The sequence below is a fragment of the Gasterosteus aculeatus genome, chromosome 18 (assembly GCF_964276395.1).
Source record: "Gasterosteus aculeatus chromosome 18, fGasAcu3.hap1.1, whole genome shotgun sequence".
In the NCBI taxonomy this organism is placed as follows: Eukaryota; Metazoa; Chordata; class Actinopteri; order Perciformes; family Gasterosteidae; genus Gasterosteus; species Gasterosteus aculeatus.
In genome coordinates, this window is record NC_135706.1 from 1,100,575 (window position 1) to 1,119,359 (window position 18,785).

The 18,785-nt window shown below is 47.3% G+C and overlaps 1 protein-coding gene across 1 annotated transcript; it reads left to right on the forward strand.

Annotated features, from left to right (window-relative positions):
• Nucleotides 1–582: 582 nt before the first annotated feature.
• Nucleotides 583–18,724, forward strand: emilin1a (elastin microfibril interfacer 1a). The gene is made up of 12 exons (XM_040160242.2): nt 583–1,939; nt 10,032–10,148; nt 11,636–11,841; nt 12,984–13,083; nt 13,182–13,290; nt 13,374–13,553; nt 14,089–15,324; nt 15,473–15,887; nt 16,184–16,309; nt 16,412–16,429; nt 16,540–16,674; nt 17,229–18,724. Exons 1-12 carry the CDS (start codon nt 1,827–1,829, stop codon nt 17,546–17,548), a joined length of 3,075 nt encoding a protein of 1,024 aa, XP_040016176.2. The 5' UTR covers nt 583–1,826; the 3' UTR covers nt 17,549–18,724.
• Nucleotides 18,725–18,785: the final 61 nt, after the last annotated feature.

An 18,785-nucleotide genomic window follows, 5' to 3' on the forward strand; every position in this document is an offset into this window, starting at 1 on the left:
TCAACAACATCGGTCACCACTTCCCGTTCTTCATGTGCTGAAGTGTTTATAAGGCCTTGTTTTGCACGGACTGAAACAAGTCACAGGTCAGTGTGCTCGGAATCCACTTACCAGAACTTTGTGCGTCTGCCAGATTTGATTTCAGACTTACTTCTTTGAACTGTCAAATAGATGATATATCTATAATATAATGGTGCAAACTTAAGGCACTGATGGAACAGATGAGCCACAAGCTGCCAGCTTCCACACTGGCGCTCTTCATTCCTTCACGTGAGTAACGGCATCCTGCCTGAGCGGGTACAGGCGGGATGTTTTCTGTAACGGCGTCATCCTCCTGTCCTCCCGCATCTTCAGGACGCCTGGCTACGCCCTCAGTGGGGGGGGTCAAAGAGTCGGCGACTCCCCACGGCGCCAACGGGAGGACTGCTGAGCGCTGCATTCCTCAGTCGTGTAAGGAAAAAAGGCATCAGGCGTAAATCATGGCCATGAGTTGTGCATCGATCACACCTCAACAACAGGATCCTTATCCAGTGGATAACGACAACATGTGTGTGTGCGTGTCCCAGGAGTCGGGCTGTTGGATGCCGTCCACTTGTCAGATTCGGATCAAAAGGGAGACGGGGAGGACAGCCGATTGACAGTAATTGTGAAGGAGGACGACGCTTCAGACATCGCTCTCTGTGTCATCAAGCACTTCCACTGAAAGGAGTTACATTTTGGATGAACGATTAACCAAATGCCAAACGGCCACCGACATAACATGGAGAACACGGCGAAACGATCACAAGGTCCACTCGCAATTCTGCAGTTCTTCATCAATTTTCAGTTTAACCTTTAACGTCAGGCCGTACCTTTCTATGGGAGGAGAAGCTTGAATTCAATACATTCAAGGGGTTTTGGTGCCTCAGCTCTAAGTGGTCTGGTGTGACGAGTGGCTGATGTTAGCAGGTTTAGTTAGATGTTCCTCTGGAGGGCACTTCCCTCGCCGTGTGGCCCCTTTTCCACCTCTAGTCGGTCAGTTTGCCAACGGTTGTGTCTTTAAAGCTCAAGATCAAGAACCTTATTCGATGCCGTGTTGTTCTGTAACTGCCAATCGTAGTCTGTGGGGCAACGCTGTGAGCCGCTTTATTTACCTCGTTCACCTGTTGAGTCCAAATGAACGCGGCGCTTTCAGATGGCGGCGGCCATCATCTCTAAAGGTGGTCACCTGATGCATCGTTTCTTTGTACTTATTCCACAGTTTATCCAAATGTTTTTACACGATCAACGCGTCTGTGAGTTTCCCGCGTTGCGTAACCCACCCACTGGCTTTCCACGCTCTCAGGTGGTCTCTCAACTCGTACTAAAGCTCACAGCTTCATTGTTCTTTAATTTATATCTACAAATGTACAACGTCTAGTAAACTCTCTGATGGTAACACGATAAGTTCTACTTGTTTTTCAAATTTTGGGGGTTTAAGTTTTGTGGAGTCTTTCTTTAGGACTCCACTTCATTATTTAGTCTTAATTGGGCTTAAAATACCAGCGAAGCAGCTAAAGTAGAAGAACTGAAATGATAAGTGGAAAACAGAGAACATGGAAGCTGCACTAAGGTAGAGCGAGGGAGAGAGAGAGAGAGAGAGAGAGAGAGAGAGAGAGAGAGAGAGAGAGAGAGAGAGAGAGAGAGAGCGAGAGAGAGAGAGAGAGCGAGAGAGAGAGAGAGAGCCTCTGTTGGCGCTGTGAGGAACCTCCGCTCCTCAGCCAGCAGAAGCCCGAGCAGCGCCTCGTCCCGTCATGGCTCTGCGTCCCTGAACGCCTCACGCGGACATCGGCGCTGTGGACGCGAGGATGGAGACGGCGCTTTACCTGCTCGCCTGCGCCTCGCTGGCCCGCGGGACTTGGGCTCTCGGGTACGCGGATCCCGGTGCTCATAGCGGGCAGAGAGCGGCCAGCAGACACCGGTAAGACCCGCGGGACGGGGACCAGCGGGGGGGGGGTCGTGAGGAGGTAAGGACCCCGGTGAGGGACGTCGGGTTCCTCAGAACAAGATGCGCTGCTTCTCTCAAGCTTCTATGATTACAAACCGAAAGTGTGTGTTTTGTTATTCTGGATAATTCTTCTTTTAAACAACCAAAATAATACTTTTTTTCCTACTTTTTTCCTAATAAACAATGATGATATGATCTCTCATATAAAATAACTATAACACTCAGCAAAAAGCCTCCTTTGACGTCATTGAAACCTTCACATTTCTTCTCTTTCAGAAGCGTTTAATTCATGGTTATTTTCAGAAGAAATGTCTTGTCGGTGGTTAGGTCCTGCAGGGCCCCTCCCTGGAGGATGTGTGTGTTAATGCAGAGTTGGGGGGCGGTGGGGGGGCAGAGCTGGACAGGATTTATCGCCCCAAGTGAACCGTGTTTTTTGGGGGCCAGGAGTTTGTCGTTCGTAGGGATATTCATCATTGCGGTGAACTGCATGCCTCAAGTCAAGGAAAGGTGAATGGGCTCTACTGGGGGGGTAGTGACACCCCACAGGAATACTGGACGTCAATCCAGAAGACTGATTGACTCCCCGTCTTGTCCTCTTATTGGACCCAGTGAGTAAATCTTCGGATCTCAGAGATGCTTGATTGACAGTCGCCTGTAGATCAGCGATGGCTGTTTTCGTTGTGCTGCTGCAGCCCCCAGTGTGTTGTCACTGTGTCATTGGGGCCACAAGCGTGCACGACCCCCTGGCCTCTGTTTACTGATGTGTGGCGTGTTTGTGGGCCACGGTGGGGAGACATGGATGGTCGCCCTCTTTGCTGTATGATGGAGATGTACCGTTGCCTACTGGGAATGAGAGAAAGAGGGCGCCATGGAAGGAGTGAGAAAGGGAAAGAGAGTGAGAGAAGTGCAGTAGGAATAAAGAAAATAAAGCAGGCGTAACAAGAGAGGACGGAAGAGTGAGAAAAGGGGGGGGGGGACTCGCCGGAAGGGAGAGGAGACAGACTGACAGCAGAAGAGAAGACCGGACCAGGAGCCGGCAGGCTGATGGCGTCAGCGTGGCTTCCCTGTGACGTAGGGGGGGGGGGGCGTGGATGGTTGGCCCCTCTGACACCCGTTTGAACCCCATGGATCTGTTTTGACAGATGTGTGAAGTGCTCCATAAGCGATAAAGGCGAACTGAAGGTACCTTCGAGAGGTCTCGGGCGGGACTAAAGGAGAAGGACCCCCGGGCTGTCCAACACATCTCCTGCCAAGAATGTCAGAGCGAGAAGCAGATGCGTCACACATACTCATACTGCACTTATTGCGTTAGCGTTGCAGTGCTCCACACAGGAGCCACAATGCTGGACACACTTCAACTCGGCTGCTTTTACGGCCTTCTGCTTTGCGGATTTTGCAAGAAAATCCTGAGAGCCAAAGAGACAAAAACTTTGTTCTGAAGCCATCAGCCTGAGGGAGGCCAATACGAGTGCATGTGATGAAGCCAAGTCCAGGTTTTAGGATTTGGGCCCGGGCTTAATTCTATGAATGAGTCCTCTGTGGTATGGCCTAATTCCAAGTACTAGCGTCCTTCCAAGTTTGTGGTGGCAGTTAAGGCAAGGCATTTTCCTGGTTTAGTGTGTCAATGTCCCCCCATGCACAAAGCCCGGCCCAAACAGAAATGGTTTCCCCAGTTTGGTGTGGAACAATTTTAATGGTCTGCACAGAGCCCTGAACTTCATCCAGCGTCTTTGTGGAGACAGTATCTCCCAGTCAGAGTCAGAAAGGCCCCTTTAAGGGACCGAAACAACAGATGAGAACCAAATCAAGCCACGTGTATGTACATGAGCAAAGGGGGCCCAGGATTCCCTACTCACCCACCGGCTGGAGAGAGAGAAACGAGTCCCGCCTTGTATTCAGAAGTGCCCTAAACCTGCATCCTCTCTACTGTCCAGCAGGGGGCGACTCCTCTGCTCCCATAGACGTCTATGAGGAAATGACTCTACTTCTCTGTAGTGACCAGCAGGGGGCGACTCCTCTGCTCCCATAGACGTCTATGAGGAAATGACTCTACTTCTCTGTAGTGACCAGCAGGGGGCGACTCCTCTGCTCCCATAGACGTCTATGAGGAAATGACTCTACTTCTCTGTAGTGACCAGCAGGGGGCGACTCCTCTGCTCCCATAGACGTCTATGAGGAAATGACTCTACTTCTCTGTAGTGACCAGCAGGGGGCGACTCCTCTGCTCCCATAGACGTCTATGAGGAAATGACTCTACTTCTCTCTTGATTTATTCCCTCGGTAAACACTGTAAACACGAGTTTATGGTCTCAGTCTCTAGTTTCAAGTCTTCTTCAATACAGCATGATGTTCATTTTAGTAAATTATGGTCTGTTTAGAGCCAAATATGCTCTAAATATAGCTGTTTTCTCCTTTGTGAGATAAACATAAAGGAATGAGTCAGATCTCACTAAAAATGGGGTACAAGCCTTTCTAGTAGAATGGATGTCTTAAATTATATGGCAAACCATCACAAAGGACTGCAAATGTCATGCGTTATGATAATATGATTGTCTGTGCATATGGTTATGGGCTTGCGTCGTAAATATCACACATTCTGTCGGTCATACGTGACTCTGCTTTTGTTGGTGAAACGCAGGAGGTCACAAAAAACCGTTGGAGTAGATTAACATCAGCAGGCCATGTACTCTGATGGTGGTAGAGGATCTCAATAATTAAACCGCAACCTGGGCCTTGGCAGTACATATCCCAGAATGCACTGTACTATGGTAAAAAGTTGTGATAGAAGTGATGCGTTGTGCTGGCGAACACAATGTAAACATATTCATCCAAACCCACTTCGCCTGGGAGGGGTTTCTGCTAATCAGGGGAATAAAACAAATCTCATTAAATATGGTAATGTGATCGTGGGAAATGGGATCGTTTCCAGTCACCACCATCGTAAGTTAATCACCAAGGTTCCCAGCATTCATTTCATTTAAGAAAGCCTTGTTTACCTTGTTTAAATTAACCAACAGAGATGCTAGAGAGGTGTGGACGCCGTCCCAATACTCTCCCCATCAACCTGTTAACATCCTCTGTACTTAAGGAACAAAAGGAGAGACATTCAAAGTCTGTTTTATACCTCAGAGCAGTCAAACTAGAGTTCTACCTGCATAAACAGTCCCGACTATGTTTGGCAGGCGTGACTTTAAGGCCTGGAGACGTTTGTCTTGAAAAGCTCACGCCTCCATAAATGGTTAAAATCCGAGTGTACCACAAAGAGCCTTCCGGGGTACCTGAGCTGCATCGCTGCAGCACATGTCAGCACCGTGGACAAGCTCTGTATGTCTTCATGAGCGCCGGGCAGAACAGCCAGAGAGGTTTACACAGTCCCCACATGCTGGACCCCGTCCAAAAGGCGTGCGTGAGCCCGGAGGAATGTGCGTGTCTTTGTGTTGGTTTGCTGGCGGGAGCGAGTGCGCTGGAGTGTGCACGTGGTCGGCGGAGCACTGTACGGGGGGTTTACCTTTCCAAGGACGTTGGAGGAGGTGCTTGACCTTTGGGGCCACAGTTCAAACGGCGAGGCACGCCCCCCCCTCCATCCGCTCATTCAGGCCGCTGTCGAGAACCTTCCCTTGAAGTTAGATGGCAGATCCCTCAACAATAGGCGCCGCCAAGTGCCTTCTTTGTTTGAGTAGTAAAACCTCCGCCCCCCCCCCCATTTTCACCCCTTCTTTCATTCCTTCTTCCTCCCACTTACTCTCTCCGTCCCTTTTGTCAATATTTGTTCCAGGGTTTTTACCCACAATGCTCCTCTGAGGAGGAGGGTGCCGTTGAGTGAAACAACCGTAGAGTCTGTGGGCTTGATGCTCAGACAGGCGCACGAGTCCCTGCTCAGTAAATACAAATAAAAGTGTGCGATGGAAGTTTTTCTGCTTGCTGCCGTAATGAAAGTGTCTTCTTTGCTGACATTGTGTGGCCGTCACGCTATTTCTTTCAGTCTGTTTTCATGAGTGTGCGTTTCATCATGTGTCCACGTCCAGTTATTTTCAAGAGGAGGCCATTTTTTCTTTGCAGTTTTAAGGTTTTACGTTGGTCAGTCACCATCTTGACCTTTGGCAAACAATGAATGGAAGTGACCATACTTGGACTGGAGTGACATTGTGACCCTAAATACTGCTCTGATAGGGACCTGTCAATCATAGCAAGCCCACTCTAAAGCATCCCGGCTTTGTGGCCTCTTTGACTAAATGGACTGTCATTTACACAATGAACCTCAAGCTGTGACTTTAAACTCATGTTTACAATGTTTATTGAGGGAATAAATCAAGAGAGAAGTAAAGTTACTCCAATACAACCAGACAAGTTGTCCCCCGAGGACATCACTCACTCGCCTGGTTTAAAGGTGCAGTGTGGACTTTTTTATTTTAAATAGTTTGGCCCCTGGAAGTGTGTTGAAGTGTCCCAAATGTGACTGTCACACGCAGTGTGAAGCGGATCGGAAGAACTGGGCTTGAGATATACAAAGGACACACAGACAGACACACAAACAGACACACAGACAGACACACAAACAGACACACAGACAGAGATTCCTTTGCTTTATAGTTCAGAACCACTGTATTTGGTTTCATTTGATTCACCACACAGACTCTGTTCCACTGATGACTGCACTCCATTTCAGCGGATGTAGACTTGCCAAACCAGCCAGTTAGATCTCAACTTTTCTCCTCAAAGTCGTCCCACATGTGGTGGTTGTGCACATCAGATCAAGCTTTGCTTCTACGAGACAGAAGGGATCAACTATGAGGACTAACTGGTCGGTTTGCCACGTCTGGTCAACTCTCACACGGTTTACATCATTTAACCCGAAACTCTCTAGAATTGAAAATCTTGTAGCTTTGGACAGAGTCCGGTTGCCCAGCCGGAGGTTGGAGGTTCATGGAGGTTCATGGAGGTTCATGGAGGTTCCTGGAACGTTTGACAAAGAGCATTGTACTCTCGTCGTACATTTACGTCTTTATCTGCTGCTCGCCCGATAAACAATCTTCAATACATATTGTCGTTGTAAACATCTACTGGAACATACAGGAACCGGGCGGTTTGTGTTCTTCCTCTGGTGCTGATAGTGGAGGAAAGAGGGAGATTAGAGACCATGTGAGGCTGTATGCTGTCGTTCTCACACCCAGTGGGGAGAAATACACAGTTTAGACGTATCTGTGCCTGGGTCTGTATATACATGTCTGAGGGACCTTGTCTGGCTGTGTAGGTCCATTGTGTAGAGTGTTTGTCTTTTAAATGAAATGTGTGTGTGTGTGTGTGTGTGTGTGTGTGTGTGTGTGTGTGTGTGTGTGTGTGTGTGTGTGTGTGTGTGTGCGTGTGATGGTTTTTTACGCTTATGGAAAAGTCTTGTTAGTGGATTTTCATCTGAAGGATTCCTCCGCAGCCATCTGGATGAACGGGACTTCATATGATTACTGTTCGGAATGCTTGACAGTTCTTTCTAGAGAGGGAAAGAGAGGGGGGAGGAGAGAAGGGGGGAGAGGAGGGGAGGCCCAAAGTTTTGAGCTGGAACGTTAAAAACGTTTATAAAACTGAACTTTATTTCTGTGTGAAGGACATAAGCCTACCAGCACGGACTCAACACGCATCCAGAAACACACATAGAAGATCAGTGTAACGGAGGGCGACGCTGTGGGGCGCAGGGGTGGAAACAGAGCCCTGGCGTAGTGGGGGGGGGGCTGTATGTACAGTAAGTAAGCTAAACTGTATTGGACACAGTGAGCAAAGGAGCTGGTGGGGTTCGTTTACACAGAGCCGGTTCCCCGTCGGCTTCGTCTGGGCCCCTTTGACTCAGCGGGTCGGGGGGCAGAACGGCAGCCCGGGCCGCTCGATCCCCGCGACCAAGACGCAGCGGTTCATCGGTGCTTTCATATGTGGAGACGGTCATTCTACAATTATACAAACCAGTTGATTGATGACTTTTACATTGCGCATTGGGTTAAAGTCAAGGGGGTCCAGGCCGGCATAAATCCATTCAATCATCTGAACAAGTGTCTCTCAAATAATTATTGTATAAATGGTTGCGAAATATGCAAGAAGGTTTTCCGCCTTCAATCATTTTTATTCTGCATTAAAGCCTGTCTGAGCTGTACAAAGAAACTGATCTCAATCTTACCTGACCTTCACCTGTATCCTTACGGTGGCCTCATTGGTCTGATGATCCGCCAACTGTCCACTGTTTTTTATCGGCAGTGACATTGTCAGGTGTAGTTGTTCATTGCTGTGGAGGCAGAACTGTACTAACTGTAGTGTGAGCTACTTTAGTCCTGTCCACTTTCTCACGCACGGAAGCAACAGGAACAGGAGGTCACAAGGTGCAGGGAGGACCGAAACATGATAAACTCTTTGTGTCAGTCAGACCGGCTCTGGAATGAAGGGGAGGATCGAGTGTGGGGGGGGGGGGCAAGTGGAGAGGGTGAGAAAGGAGGTAGGAAACAGAGGGGGACGGGTAGGGACGCAGGTGGAGACGGCCGAGTGGGAAGAGACGGCAAGAGTAAGATAAAGGATGAGATCGGGAGACGTGCACATGGGCGAGGAGCCTTTAAAATAGAGCTGACAGACGTGAGGACAGACGTGAGGACAAAGTGACTCCCCAGCATGAAGGAACTCTCCATACTTTCATCTGTAAACCCTTCATAGCTCTGCTCCGACAAGTCTGAGCGACACTGATTGGTCATAATGACCATCGGGGATTGGGATTCCGGGTAATATGACGATGATGATGGAAAGCGTCTGAAGGACGTCTGTGTCTCCAACACATCTGCAGTGGTTATCAAGAGACAGATCTGAGGGTCAGGGGAGGTCCAGGGCGTGAGGACAAGTTGAGTCACATGCAGACGGGGGAGTGTGTGTCTCTTCTATTTGCGTCCCTTTGAGTTGGAGGACATTTGGCGGAGCATTTAGCAGCCGTGAACTAGATAGTCCCCTCAGGAGTTGGATGGGGAGGGAATGAGTACTCGTGAATATTCCACTTACGCTCGCCAAGTGGACGGAAACACAACTCAAATAAACGCTCAGGACTCTCGTGTTTCTGTGTGTTGACTTTCAACCGATTTGGAAATCAGTATATCGGAATTAGACTAAAGCTCCTTTCAAGATTTGTTTGGTTTTACAATTATTTTGTACTGTGATCTCACCGAAGCTCGTTTCTTCACTGATAAACAGAAGTTACAATAGATTGGAATGCACAGGAGTGATGTAGAGACGCCAAATGCAGCTCTGGTAGCAGGAGTGACCTGTCCATCAAAGCAAGCTGCCATCTGACCTCTTTTTGCAACGAGTGGCGTCGCCCCCTGACAACCTCAAACTTTACTAACCGTTTAATTGTTGAGCCCACGGAGACCAGCTCCACATCATTTGTTCTTACCTTTCACAATACAAAGGTTAATTTATCAGACGCTGCCTAAAGTCAAGGGGATCCAGGCCGGCATAAATCCATTCAATCATCTGATTGAACAAGTGTCTCTCAAATAATTATTGTATAAATGGTTGCAAAATATGCGGGAAAGTTTTCCGCCGTCATTTTTATTCTCAAGGGCTTTAGAATTCTGCATTAAAGCCTGTTTAACCTCCATAAGTTATATACAATATATTAACTTTGATACAAATTACTCGTTACAAATTATTCATTGTAGTGATACACGCAGCCTCTTTTTAGCTTCATGTTCTAGTCTTCAAGAAAGGAATAGATATAACCGAAGGTGGTTTTTCACACAAACGTGTGTGTTGTGTGTGTTGTGTGTGTTGCTTGCTGTGGAGTTACAATGGCAGCCATTGTTAAAACATGCAGTTATCCTGAACCGATCTGGCCTTTTCACCAGGGTACAATTTCACTTGAATGTAGCACAGAAATAATAATAATTGGGTTTGAGATATTGATCTTGAAACTCAAACAACTGCCCGGATTTTTGATTGATAATATTTTTGGATCAATCTTTTATCAGTTTTTGCTTGCAGACAAAAACTGTATACATGTGTGCGTCAACGGCTGAAGTCATTTCCTTCGTGCTTGCTTTCTCAGGAACTGGTGCGCCTACGTGGTGACGCGCACCGTCAGCTGTGTGATGGAGGACGGAGTGGAGACCTACGTCAAACCGGACTATCAGCGCTGTACCTGGGGCCAATGTCCCAGGGTTGCGTGAGTATCCACCCCCTCTATTAATGCTCCTCCAACGTCCTGCTAGTGTCCTCTGTCCAGTCCGTCTCTCCTGTCCGTGGATTCCCAATGCACTCAGCTCCTTTCCTGACCCCCGGGGTCCAACGTTACAAGTATCGGTGTACATTTACTAAAGATGTGACGGATGGAACGATCTAAAACAAAAAAAATAGTTTTGCACCACCCGGCTGCCTGACCCCCCCCATGCCTGGCGCTGGGGCCTCGGCCCTAAACCTGGGCTATGCTAAGAATGGAGCTGACAGGGGTTCCAAGCACCGCAGTCTGGTGTAACAGCCTGTAAAAACAACCCCTTCTTCTCCGTCTTTCTCTTTACGACTCCTCCTTTCTTACTCCTTCTCCAACTCCTCCTCCTGCCCTGTTTTCTTTTCCACTCACAGAATTCCTTTTTCTCACGGTCCCAGACCAAAGAGCTGGAATATGAAGCATTAAATGTGGCGTTGAAAAAGTCCCCCTTGATACCTGGAGTGATGCTTGTGGGTTGGCACGGAGGAGAATTCTTCACGCTCCCATAAATCTTTAGTGAGACTTCTGGCCAATCCTGGTTTATTATTGCATTGTTACTGTAACAGGGAGTCTCTTCAGTCGCAGGATGAAAGGAAGCATTAATGATGAAACTATCCAAATAAAGAAGTCACATTTTTTCAGACGTCCATGAGCAGCAGATTAAGATTTAGCACAGGCTGAATGCAGTTTTGGAGAAAGGGAAAGAATAACATTGGGTAGTTTACAAAGAGCCCTTATTCACATCCATCATCAGTATGCGATTTGAAGCTATTTATGCATCTGCAGTGTAGAGCGGCGGTGTTCAATGGATGGTTCAGGGACCTTGAGTGGGTTATCAGGGTTTCAATGTCAGATAGAAGACAGGCTTGTGTGCCAAATAACTGCATTTTGCACGTGCCTTGAAGCTAAATGTTAACCAATGAGAATGCTTAAATACTAATAGTGAATAAGGTCTACCAGGACCCCGTCTTTGTTCAAAGAAAAGAACAGGAGAGTATGTAGACATATGCAGGAACTGGGTCATGGACCAAAGGAAATACGATTTTTGAATCAACAGATCAATAACATTGAGCTTCTCGTCAAAGAGTCACGAAAAGCACCACTTTAAATATTGTGTCCACAAAGGTTGTTGGAAGTAAGACATTCAGCATGCACATTTTGAGCATGAAAAGCTAATATTTAAATAATCAAATCTTAGTTGGCTTAGAGAAAAACAACGCATTAGTCCACTAATCACTTAGGATTCACCCAGTTGGGATCATGCATTTATGTATAAAGTCCTATGTTGATCCATCCAACTGTTGAAGAAATATTTAAATTTGGACCAAAGTGGTCGGCCGACCAAACGTCATACCAGCAAAGCCACACTCAGTTTTCCCATCAATTCAGAACAAAGGAAAGGTCCGATGAGAATTTAGAGCAGACGTTTCTGTCTCCGCCCTCAGCTACCGGACATACAGGAGGCCCAGGTATAAGGTAGCTTACAAGATGGTGACGGAAATGGAGTGGAAGTGTTGCCACGGTTACTCTGGAGAAGACTGTCAAGATGTGCCGAAGGGAACCAGCAACACCCAGACCAGCGCCGGGCGACCCCGGGTCCCGCAGACGGGCTTCAACACAGGCGTCGGGCAGAGAGGAGAAGGCACAGACGGTGAGAATCGCATCTACTTAAGTCGCATGTCGTCAGAGCCATTTATTTAGTGAAAACTACCATGATTTCTTACATGCTTATTGCCAGTCTAAAGCCTGAATCAAACAAATCCAATCAAATGTATATTAATGTATAATGATTAAAATATTTAATCACGATTAATCGCATTGATGTCATAGTTAACTCAAAACCAATCACAATTAATCACACATTTTTATCTATTCTAAATGTCCCTCCATTTATTTTTTTTCAATCATTTTTTTAGTATTTTAATGCTCTTGTCAACTTCGAAAAGTGGATTGCCTTGCTTTATGCAATTATTTTATTGAAAAACAACATTGCCAAACAGGGCGGCACAAAATAAAAGTTTCCATTTCAGGTAAAAGGTTAGGGTTTTGTATATACTTGGAAATGATTTGCCTGAAAAAAAAGATTTACATGTCAATGTAAATTAATTTAATATACGATCATATGTTGGTATGCTGGTGGGAGATTTTACTGAGAGTTTTTCTTTTCTACATCTTTTGTGATTGACATTTGTAGGACTGTCGCTCAACACTCTGTCCTGATAAAAAGTCACAAACTGCTTGACTAGAGCAGAAGCAGACCATAAAAGAAAGCACAGGGAAGTAAAGTACACAATAAAAATAGATTTAAAAGCAGGCCATGGAGCATTAAATTACCCAAACGCCATGGAAGCAGGTGTGTCTGGTGGGCTTTTAAACACCACCATAGTCAGTGGGCCTCAGAAGCTGGCTCACCTCGAGTCCTGAGGGCGGCTGACAGTAGATTAACAGGCTTGACCTAAAACTGCTGGAAAGAAGGGAGAAGTAAGTCAGGACTCGGGCCGTGAGTATGTGTCTTACTTCAATACAAGGAGCAAAATTACCGGTTCAAGCAGATTTGGGGGCAGCTATACGGAACATATCATGTAATATGCTCACTTCCCTTAAATCCCTGACAACCACCTCTTGTTTTTCTCTACAAAATGAATTATATTCATGACTAAATAAGCAACCTTGAAAGTTCTCCTCATGTATTTCCATGGCCTGTAACGACTGCCGATACATATCAACGGTTCTGTTCTTTAGAGATTAAAAACCTTTGAACCGACCACATTTTCTCTGTCATATTGGCTGCAGGTGACGGTGAGAAGATCAGACAGCTGGAGGAAACGATCCGGGGTCTGAGCAAAGACCTCCACAACATGCAGACCACCCTCCACGGCATTAACCAGCGGCTGTACGTCAACGCCGTTTCCAGCACGCCACCAGGGATGTATCCACCTGCTGCTTCATCTTCCACCTGACTCTTCCTACTCTTCCTGTTTTTCTGTGTAGACCTGGTCTGAATGGGGCTTTTGTCCCTGCTGACTCAGCTCAGCCCCACATGAAGGAAACCATCAACAGCATCCAGACCAAGCTGGACCATCTCTACAACCAGACACAGGTAAAGCAGTTTCTCCATACCTACAGTTCAAATGTAAAAGGAAGCCTTTTAAAAAACTTTACCTGGATATTTGACTTGCTCAGGTCCATGACCGGACTCTTCTCAACATTAACAACCACCTGGTGAACGGAGGGGGCAACGAGTTGGACGGAGTGGCCAGGGGAGGAGGAGAAGAAGGAGGAGGGGACAAACTCACCACCCTCAAGGAGGCAATCCTGACGGAGCTGGAGAGAAGGGTGTCGCTGTCCTGCTCCTCCTGCCAGGTGAAGCTCACTATGTGAACAAACCACAACTCACACCTGAGACACACCTTATGATGTCTGCAGCCTGATGCAGCAAAATAAATAAAAGCCACATCCAGGCAGTAAGACAAGACAATTGCATTTTCACACACACATAATCTACTGCACTTTCCAAAAGACTTTTGAAAGAATGGCAGGGTTATGATGTACCATAAAACATTCATTTTGTGGCGGAATTAGGTGTTAATTTACCTGTACATTTCACACCCTGGTGCTAACAGTTCATCCGCATCTTCTAAACATTCGGTTGCTATTACGGGCTGAAAACTATACCTGAGCTGCAGTATTAGTACGCTTCATATTCAGTATCCCATTAAACCCCCAGGTCAGATGCAGACTGGGAGATTTCCCTTATTTTGCAAAACTCATAAGTAAAAGTAAAATTAAGAAGCCAAGCGATCACATAGTTCTGGTTTAAAATGCCTAACTACGTAATCAATACAAACTATGGAACCAGTTAATGGATTCCAGTCCTTGTAATCCCTGTTCCCTCCAGGCTGGTGTGGAGGACCTCAGGCGCCAGCAGCAGGTGGACAGGGAGCGCATCCAAGGTCTGGAGAAGCGGATCAGCAGTGAGACCCAGCGCTCCCAGGCCTGCTATAACACCGTCACCGAGCTGGAGAAGAGGCTGTCCTCCCTGGAGGTCCGAGTCACCTCCACGGCCGACAAGTGCGACGCTGTGAGAGGCCGGCTGGACAAGGAGCTGGTCGGGACGGGCGGGGGGAAGGGACGAGTGACAGAGGACAGGTTGAACACCAGGCTGCGAGATCTGGAGAAGAGGGTGAACAACACGTTGAGGAAGACGGAGCAGAGGTGCACCAACACGGGGAACAACATGAAGGACAACGTCCAGAGGGACGTCACACAGTTGCGCAACATGGTCCTAAGCCACCTCGACACCCAAAGCTCAAAGATCAGCCAGCTGGAGCTGGACGTGGCCGTCCTCGGAGACACGGTCACCGACCACAGCCGGCGTTTGAGTAGTCTGGAGAACATCACGGCCTTCCTGGACAGAAGGCTAACGTCCACCACAAACATGTGCAACGAGACCTGTGGGCCCAACCGGAAAGGCCACAAAACTGACGAGACTGTGAAAAGCCTGGAGTGGAGAGTGGTGACCAACCAGGACAACATCCAGAGTTTTAACACCAGGCTGAACGACCTGTCCGTGTCAGGGGACTCGCTGAGGGACAGAGTCATCAACCTAGCAGACGACGTCAAAAAGATAATAGCTGTGACGGGGGAGAGCGGCGAGCATTTCAACCGGATCGCCACAGAGGTCGAAACGTTGGGTCGTGATCTGGAGGACTGTTCCATTTGCGGCAGCGTGGAGGAGGACCTGCGCTCACTCGCCAACTCCACCACAAGCCGCCTCGACAAGTGCCAGACCGAACTGACCGATCTGCGGAGAAAGGTGCACTCGGGGGAGTCGGCTTGCTCTCAGGTGTGCTCAAACCTTCAGGAGGAGGTCGGGCGACTCAGAGAGGACGTAGAGGAGTGCACAACGCAGTGTAAGGTCAACGTAAACGATCTGAAGAAACGGCTGGACGGTCACGGCGTCCATAGCAGTAGATTAGGGGGGGATCTGAAGTCCATCCAAGGGCAGCTTGCCGGGGTCATGATCACATTTAGCTCCATCAATGACACCCTGAAGGGCCTGGGGGGGGCTGTGCAGACCCATGAGAACGCGCTGACTGATCTGAGCAACACCAAGGACAGCATCATCTCTGAGGTAAGACGATGTGGCGATAATGACGATCATGTTACTGCCACTAAAAAAATACAAGCAAATACTGAGAGACGTTTATTGTTAATAGAACTTTGTCAAAAGAAACTCATCCAAAGTACACAGATTAACAAAGGTCCCTGATCTCTACAAGGTGGACATTTTGCGGAGGGGGCTGACGGATCACGTCGATGACTCGAAGATTCAGTTCCACAACGTGGGCAAAGAGATCCAAATTATGAGGAACAACTATGTGACGGAGGTCATGGAGTGCCGGCGGTCCAGCGACGGCCTAGAAAAGAGAATCTCAAAGTTGGAAGGAGTGTGTGGACGTCTGGACTCCTTCTCAGACGGCCTGAAAAGGATCAGGGAGGGTCTGAACCGACACGTGTCCGGCCTGTGGAGCTGCGTTAATGGACTCAATGTCACTGTAACGTCTCAGGGAGATCTTATCGCTGACATCCAGAACGTCCAGCTGGAGAGAGTCCACTCCGACATACACAGACTGAACGGGTCAGTGGTGGACCTGGTGGAGGACTTCAACAATTTCATAGAGCAGGACTACACGGGTGAGTCGCGGGGCGCGGGAATCTGAATTTTGGACAAGAGACAGCGGCCAGTCGAAAGGGAGGCAGGGTCAGGGTGAGGAACAGATGGACCAGAGAAAGAATCCCGGCTGTCACCCTGAGAAGCATTCTCTTAAAGTCTGCAATCTGTCGGAAAGAGGAGTTCCAGTAAACATGAGGGTGAAAGGAACGCCGGGTTAAACGTCTCAGCTCTTTTGGCTTGTTTTTAACATTCTCCTATGAAAGAAACTGGTTTGGTTCCCAGCTGTGATGTTTCATCAGATATTCGTCTGCCCCAGGTCCACCTGGTCTACCAGGCCCTAGGGGAGAGCGAGGCGAGCGTGGAACCCAGGGTCCTGTCGGACCCCAAGGGAGGGTGGGACCCCAGGGCAGCGAGGGCATACAGGGCCTCATTGGAACTCCAGGTAAAGTAAAACTGTGCGACATATTTTGGGATTAAAACCCCAGCAAGTTTGACTTTGTTGGAGGATTAACTCACAGTTGTTTTGTCTGCTCTGACTCCTCAGGTCTCAGAGGCGAACAGGGTAGGAGTTATTCTTTCTAAACAGCAGATGAAAGCACTCCTTACTGTTAGATCTTGCCTTTGGTGCTAACTCCTACCCGTCTCCCCACTCCCCTTCCCTGCCTCAATCAGGTCCTGCCGGGTCCGATGCCCACGTGCCTCGCCTTTCTTTCTCCGCCGCGCTGACCCGCCCCATGAGAAGCGCAGGAACGATAGTGTTCAACGAGGTCTTTGTCAACGAAAATGAGGTCTACGATCCCAAAACAGGTGAGCTTCAGACTGAAGAGGTGTGAGACCAGAGCTCTCTTTTTATAAGATTATTTATTTAAAATAAACCCATTTTACAAAAAATCAGAGCCATTTCGACGTATTTTTGTCAGTATCCAACACTGAAATCATATACAGTAAATGCATTTAAATTGCATTTTGTAGTCTAGTCTAGTATAATTTAATGTGAACAAAACGTTAAAATCTCTTTTAAGAGATCTCTTTTGGTGTTAACCAAAGACTTTATTTCATGTATTCAACCCAAAACGCATTGAAAAAGCTCCCTGTTTGGGTTCACCAAAGGTTCTGCCCCACCCGGCTGTGTCAATGATGTGAGCACCTCAAACACAATTCTACCGCCTCCCTGCATTGAAACCTAAATCATATGTTTGTGGGATGACCTGAGCTTCTAAAATAGTGGTGTGTTGGTATTGTTATCGCCATCCAACAGGTTGTATTTAAGCAAAGTTACTCAGCAAATGGGAATCTAAGGAATAAGGGAGTCCGAGATACAAAATGTGAAGTCCTCCATGTCTTCTCCTTCTATCCTCCAGGTTATTTCACAGCTCCAGTGAGTGGGAAGTACTTCTTCAGCGGCATCCTGACGGGCCATAAGAACATGAAGATCGAGGCGGTGCTGTCCATGTCCAACACGGGCGTGGCCCGAGTGGACTCGGCTGGCTACCAGCCCGAAGGCCTGGAGAAGCCGATGGCGGAGGCCAAGCACATCCCCGGAGCCGTGGCCGTCTTCAACATCATCCTGCCCATGGAGGCCGGGGACACAGTCTGCATTGACCTCGTCACCGGCAAGCTGGCTTTCTCTTCGGAACCGCTGACCATCTTCAGTGGGATGCTGCTGTACGAGACCATCTGATCGCTGAAATCGGTTGGCTGGACTGGAAGAGACAGAAATCACTGGACTGGATTCATTCAGCAAGGACAAAAATACTTCACGCTTACTAATAGATTTGACCTCATGTGTTAAATCCAAAGGACAAAAAAGTCATTTTTTCAGGATGTGTTTTTTTTATGTGATTCACAGCTTTGAGGAAAAGAATTTGTACCAATGTATTTTATTCTACTGAAATCTCATGCTGTTCTGCAAACCTTAAATCCACACAGATTACAAGATTTCTTTTGTCAAGGAAAGGACATTTCCGATGATGATAAAATATTCAGCTTTCAAATGTGCAGGGGTAATTGCACACTATTTTCTTTTCTTCAAGCTCACAGTTTCGTTTTGACCGCAAGCAGATTCCCAGAAGCCGGCTGCTGCGTGCCAGTGGGCTTAGAGTCCAAACCACTGTTCTAAAATGAAGTCACTGACAGTTCAACTCAGAAACAACAGAACTTTATAAATCACACAGCAAAACAATGAGACCATTTTAGGACATCGGCTTTGCCCATAAAACACAAGGAGGGCAGGAGGGATTTTGTCTCCCTGTGTCCTAATAAGGGCCATCTAACGTTGGAGGAAGATCAACGAGTTAAAGTGATGAAGCTGTTCCTATCGTTCTATCTTACAGTGGAATTTTTGGGTAAAGCCTAAAATAACAAATAATGAAGCTGAACTTTTGTCTCTAAGCTACAAGTCCCATCTCGTTCACGAACACACACACACACACAGACGCACACTTCCTATCTTTAGAAGTCTACTTGAAATGGCTCCAGAAGAAGATTTGTGCATGATATCCAGTGTGTAGCTATTGTTGAAAGGAAAATTGCCAGTTTTCTGCAGAGGCGGCCACATGCTGCATTATATTGATATAATGATGGATGCAATACACTTTATATACACACAATACATTCATATCAGCATATAAGGATTTGATCCCAATGCATTGTTTTTACTTGCCTTTGTGGGAATGTCATTTTATATGTTTTATGTATTTTATAATCGTGAAGGAATGTAAATATTTTTCTGTGGTTTTGCCCACATAAGATTTTTACGAGGAACCACTTAACCTTGCCAGATATTGTATATGTTTTGTATGTCTTTTTTGCCACAAGTGTGCCTCAAATAGAGATAGAGACACTTTTACAAACCCTACGTCAGCATTCTTGCAGTTATGTGGATGGTGTCCCGCTTATCAAATGAGCCAGTTTGTGCA

What these genes read in the sequence shown, in the direction of transcription:
- emilin1a (XM_040160242.2), top strand. Translation starts at nt 1,827, where the DNA reads ATGGAGACGGCGCTTTACCTGCTCGCCTGCGCCTCGCTGGCCCGCGGG. An exon ending in ATCTCTACAACCAGACACAG is followed by an intron (nt 13,291 to 13,373) that starts GTAAAGCAGTTT and finishes TGACTTGCTCAG; the next exon opens with GTCCATGACCGGACTCTTCT. An exon ending in TGTCCTGCTCCTCCTGCCAG is followed by an intron (nt 13,554 to 14,088) that starts GTGAAGCTCACT and finishes TGTTCCCTCCAG; the next exon opens with GCTGGTGTGGAGGACCTCAG.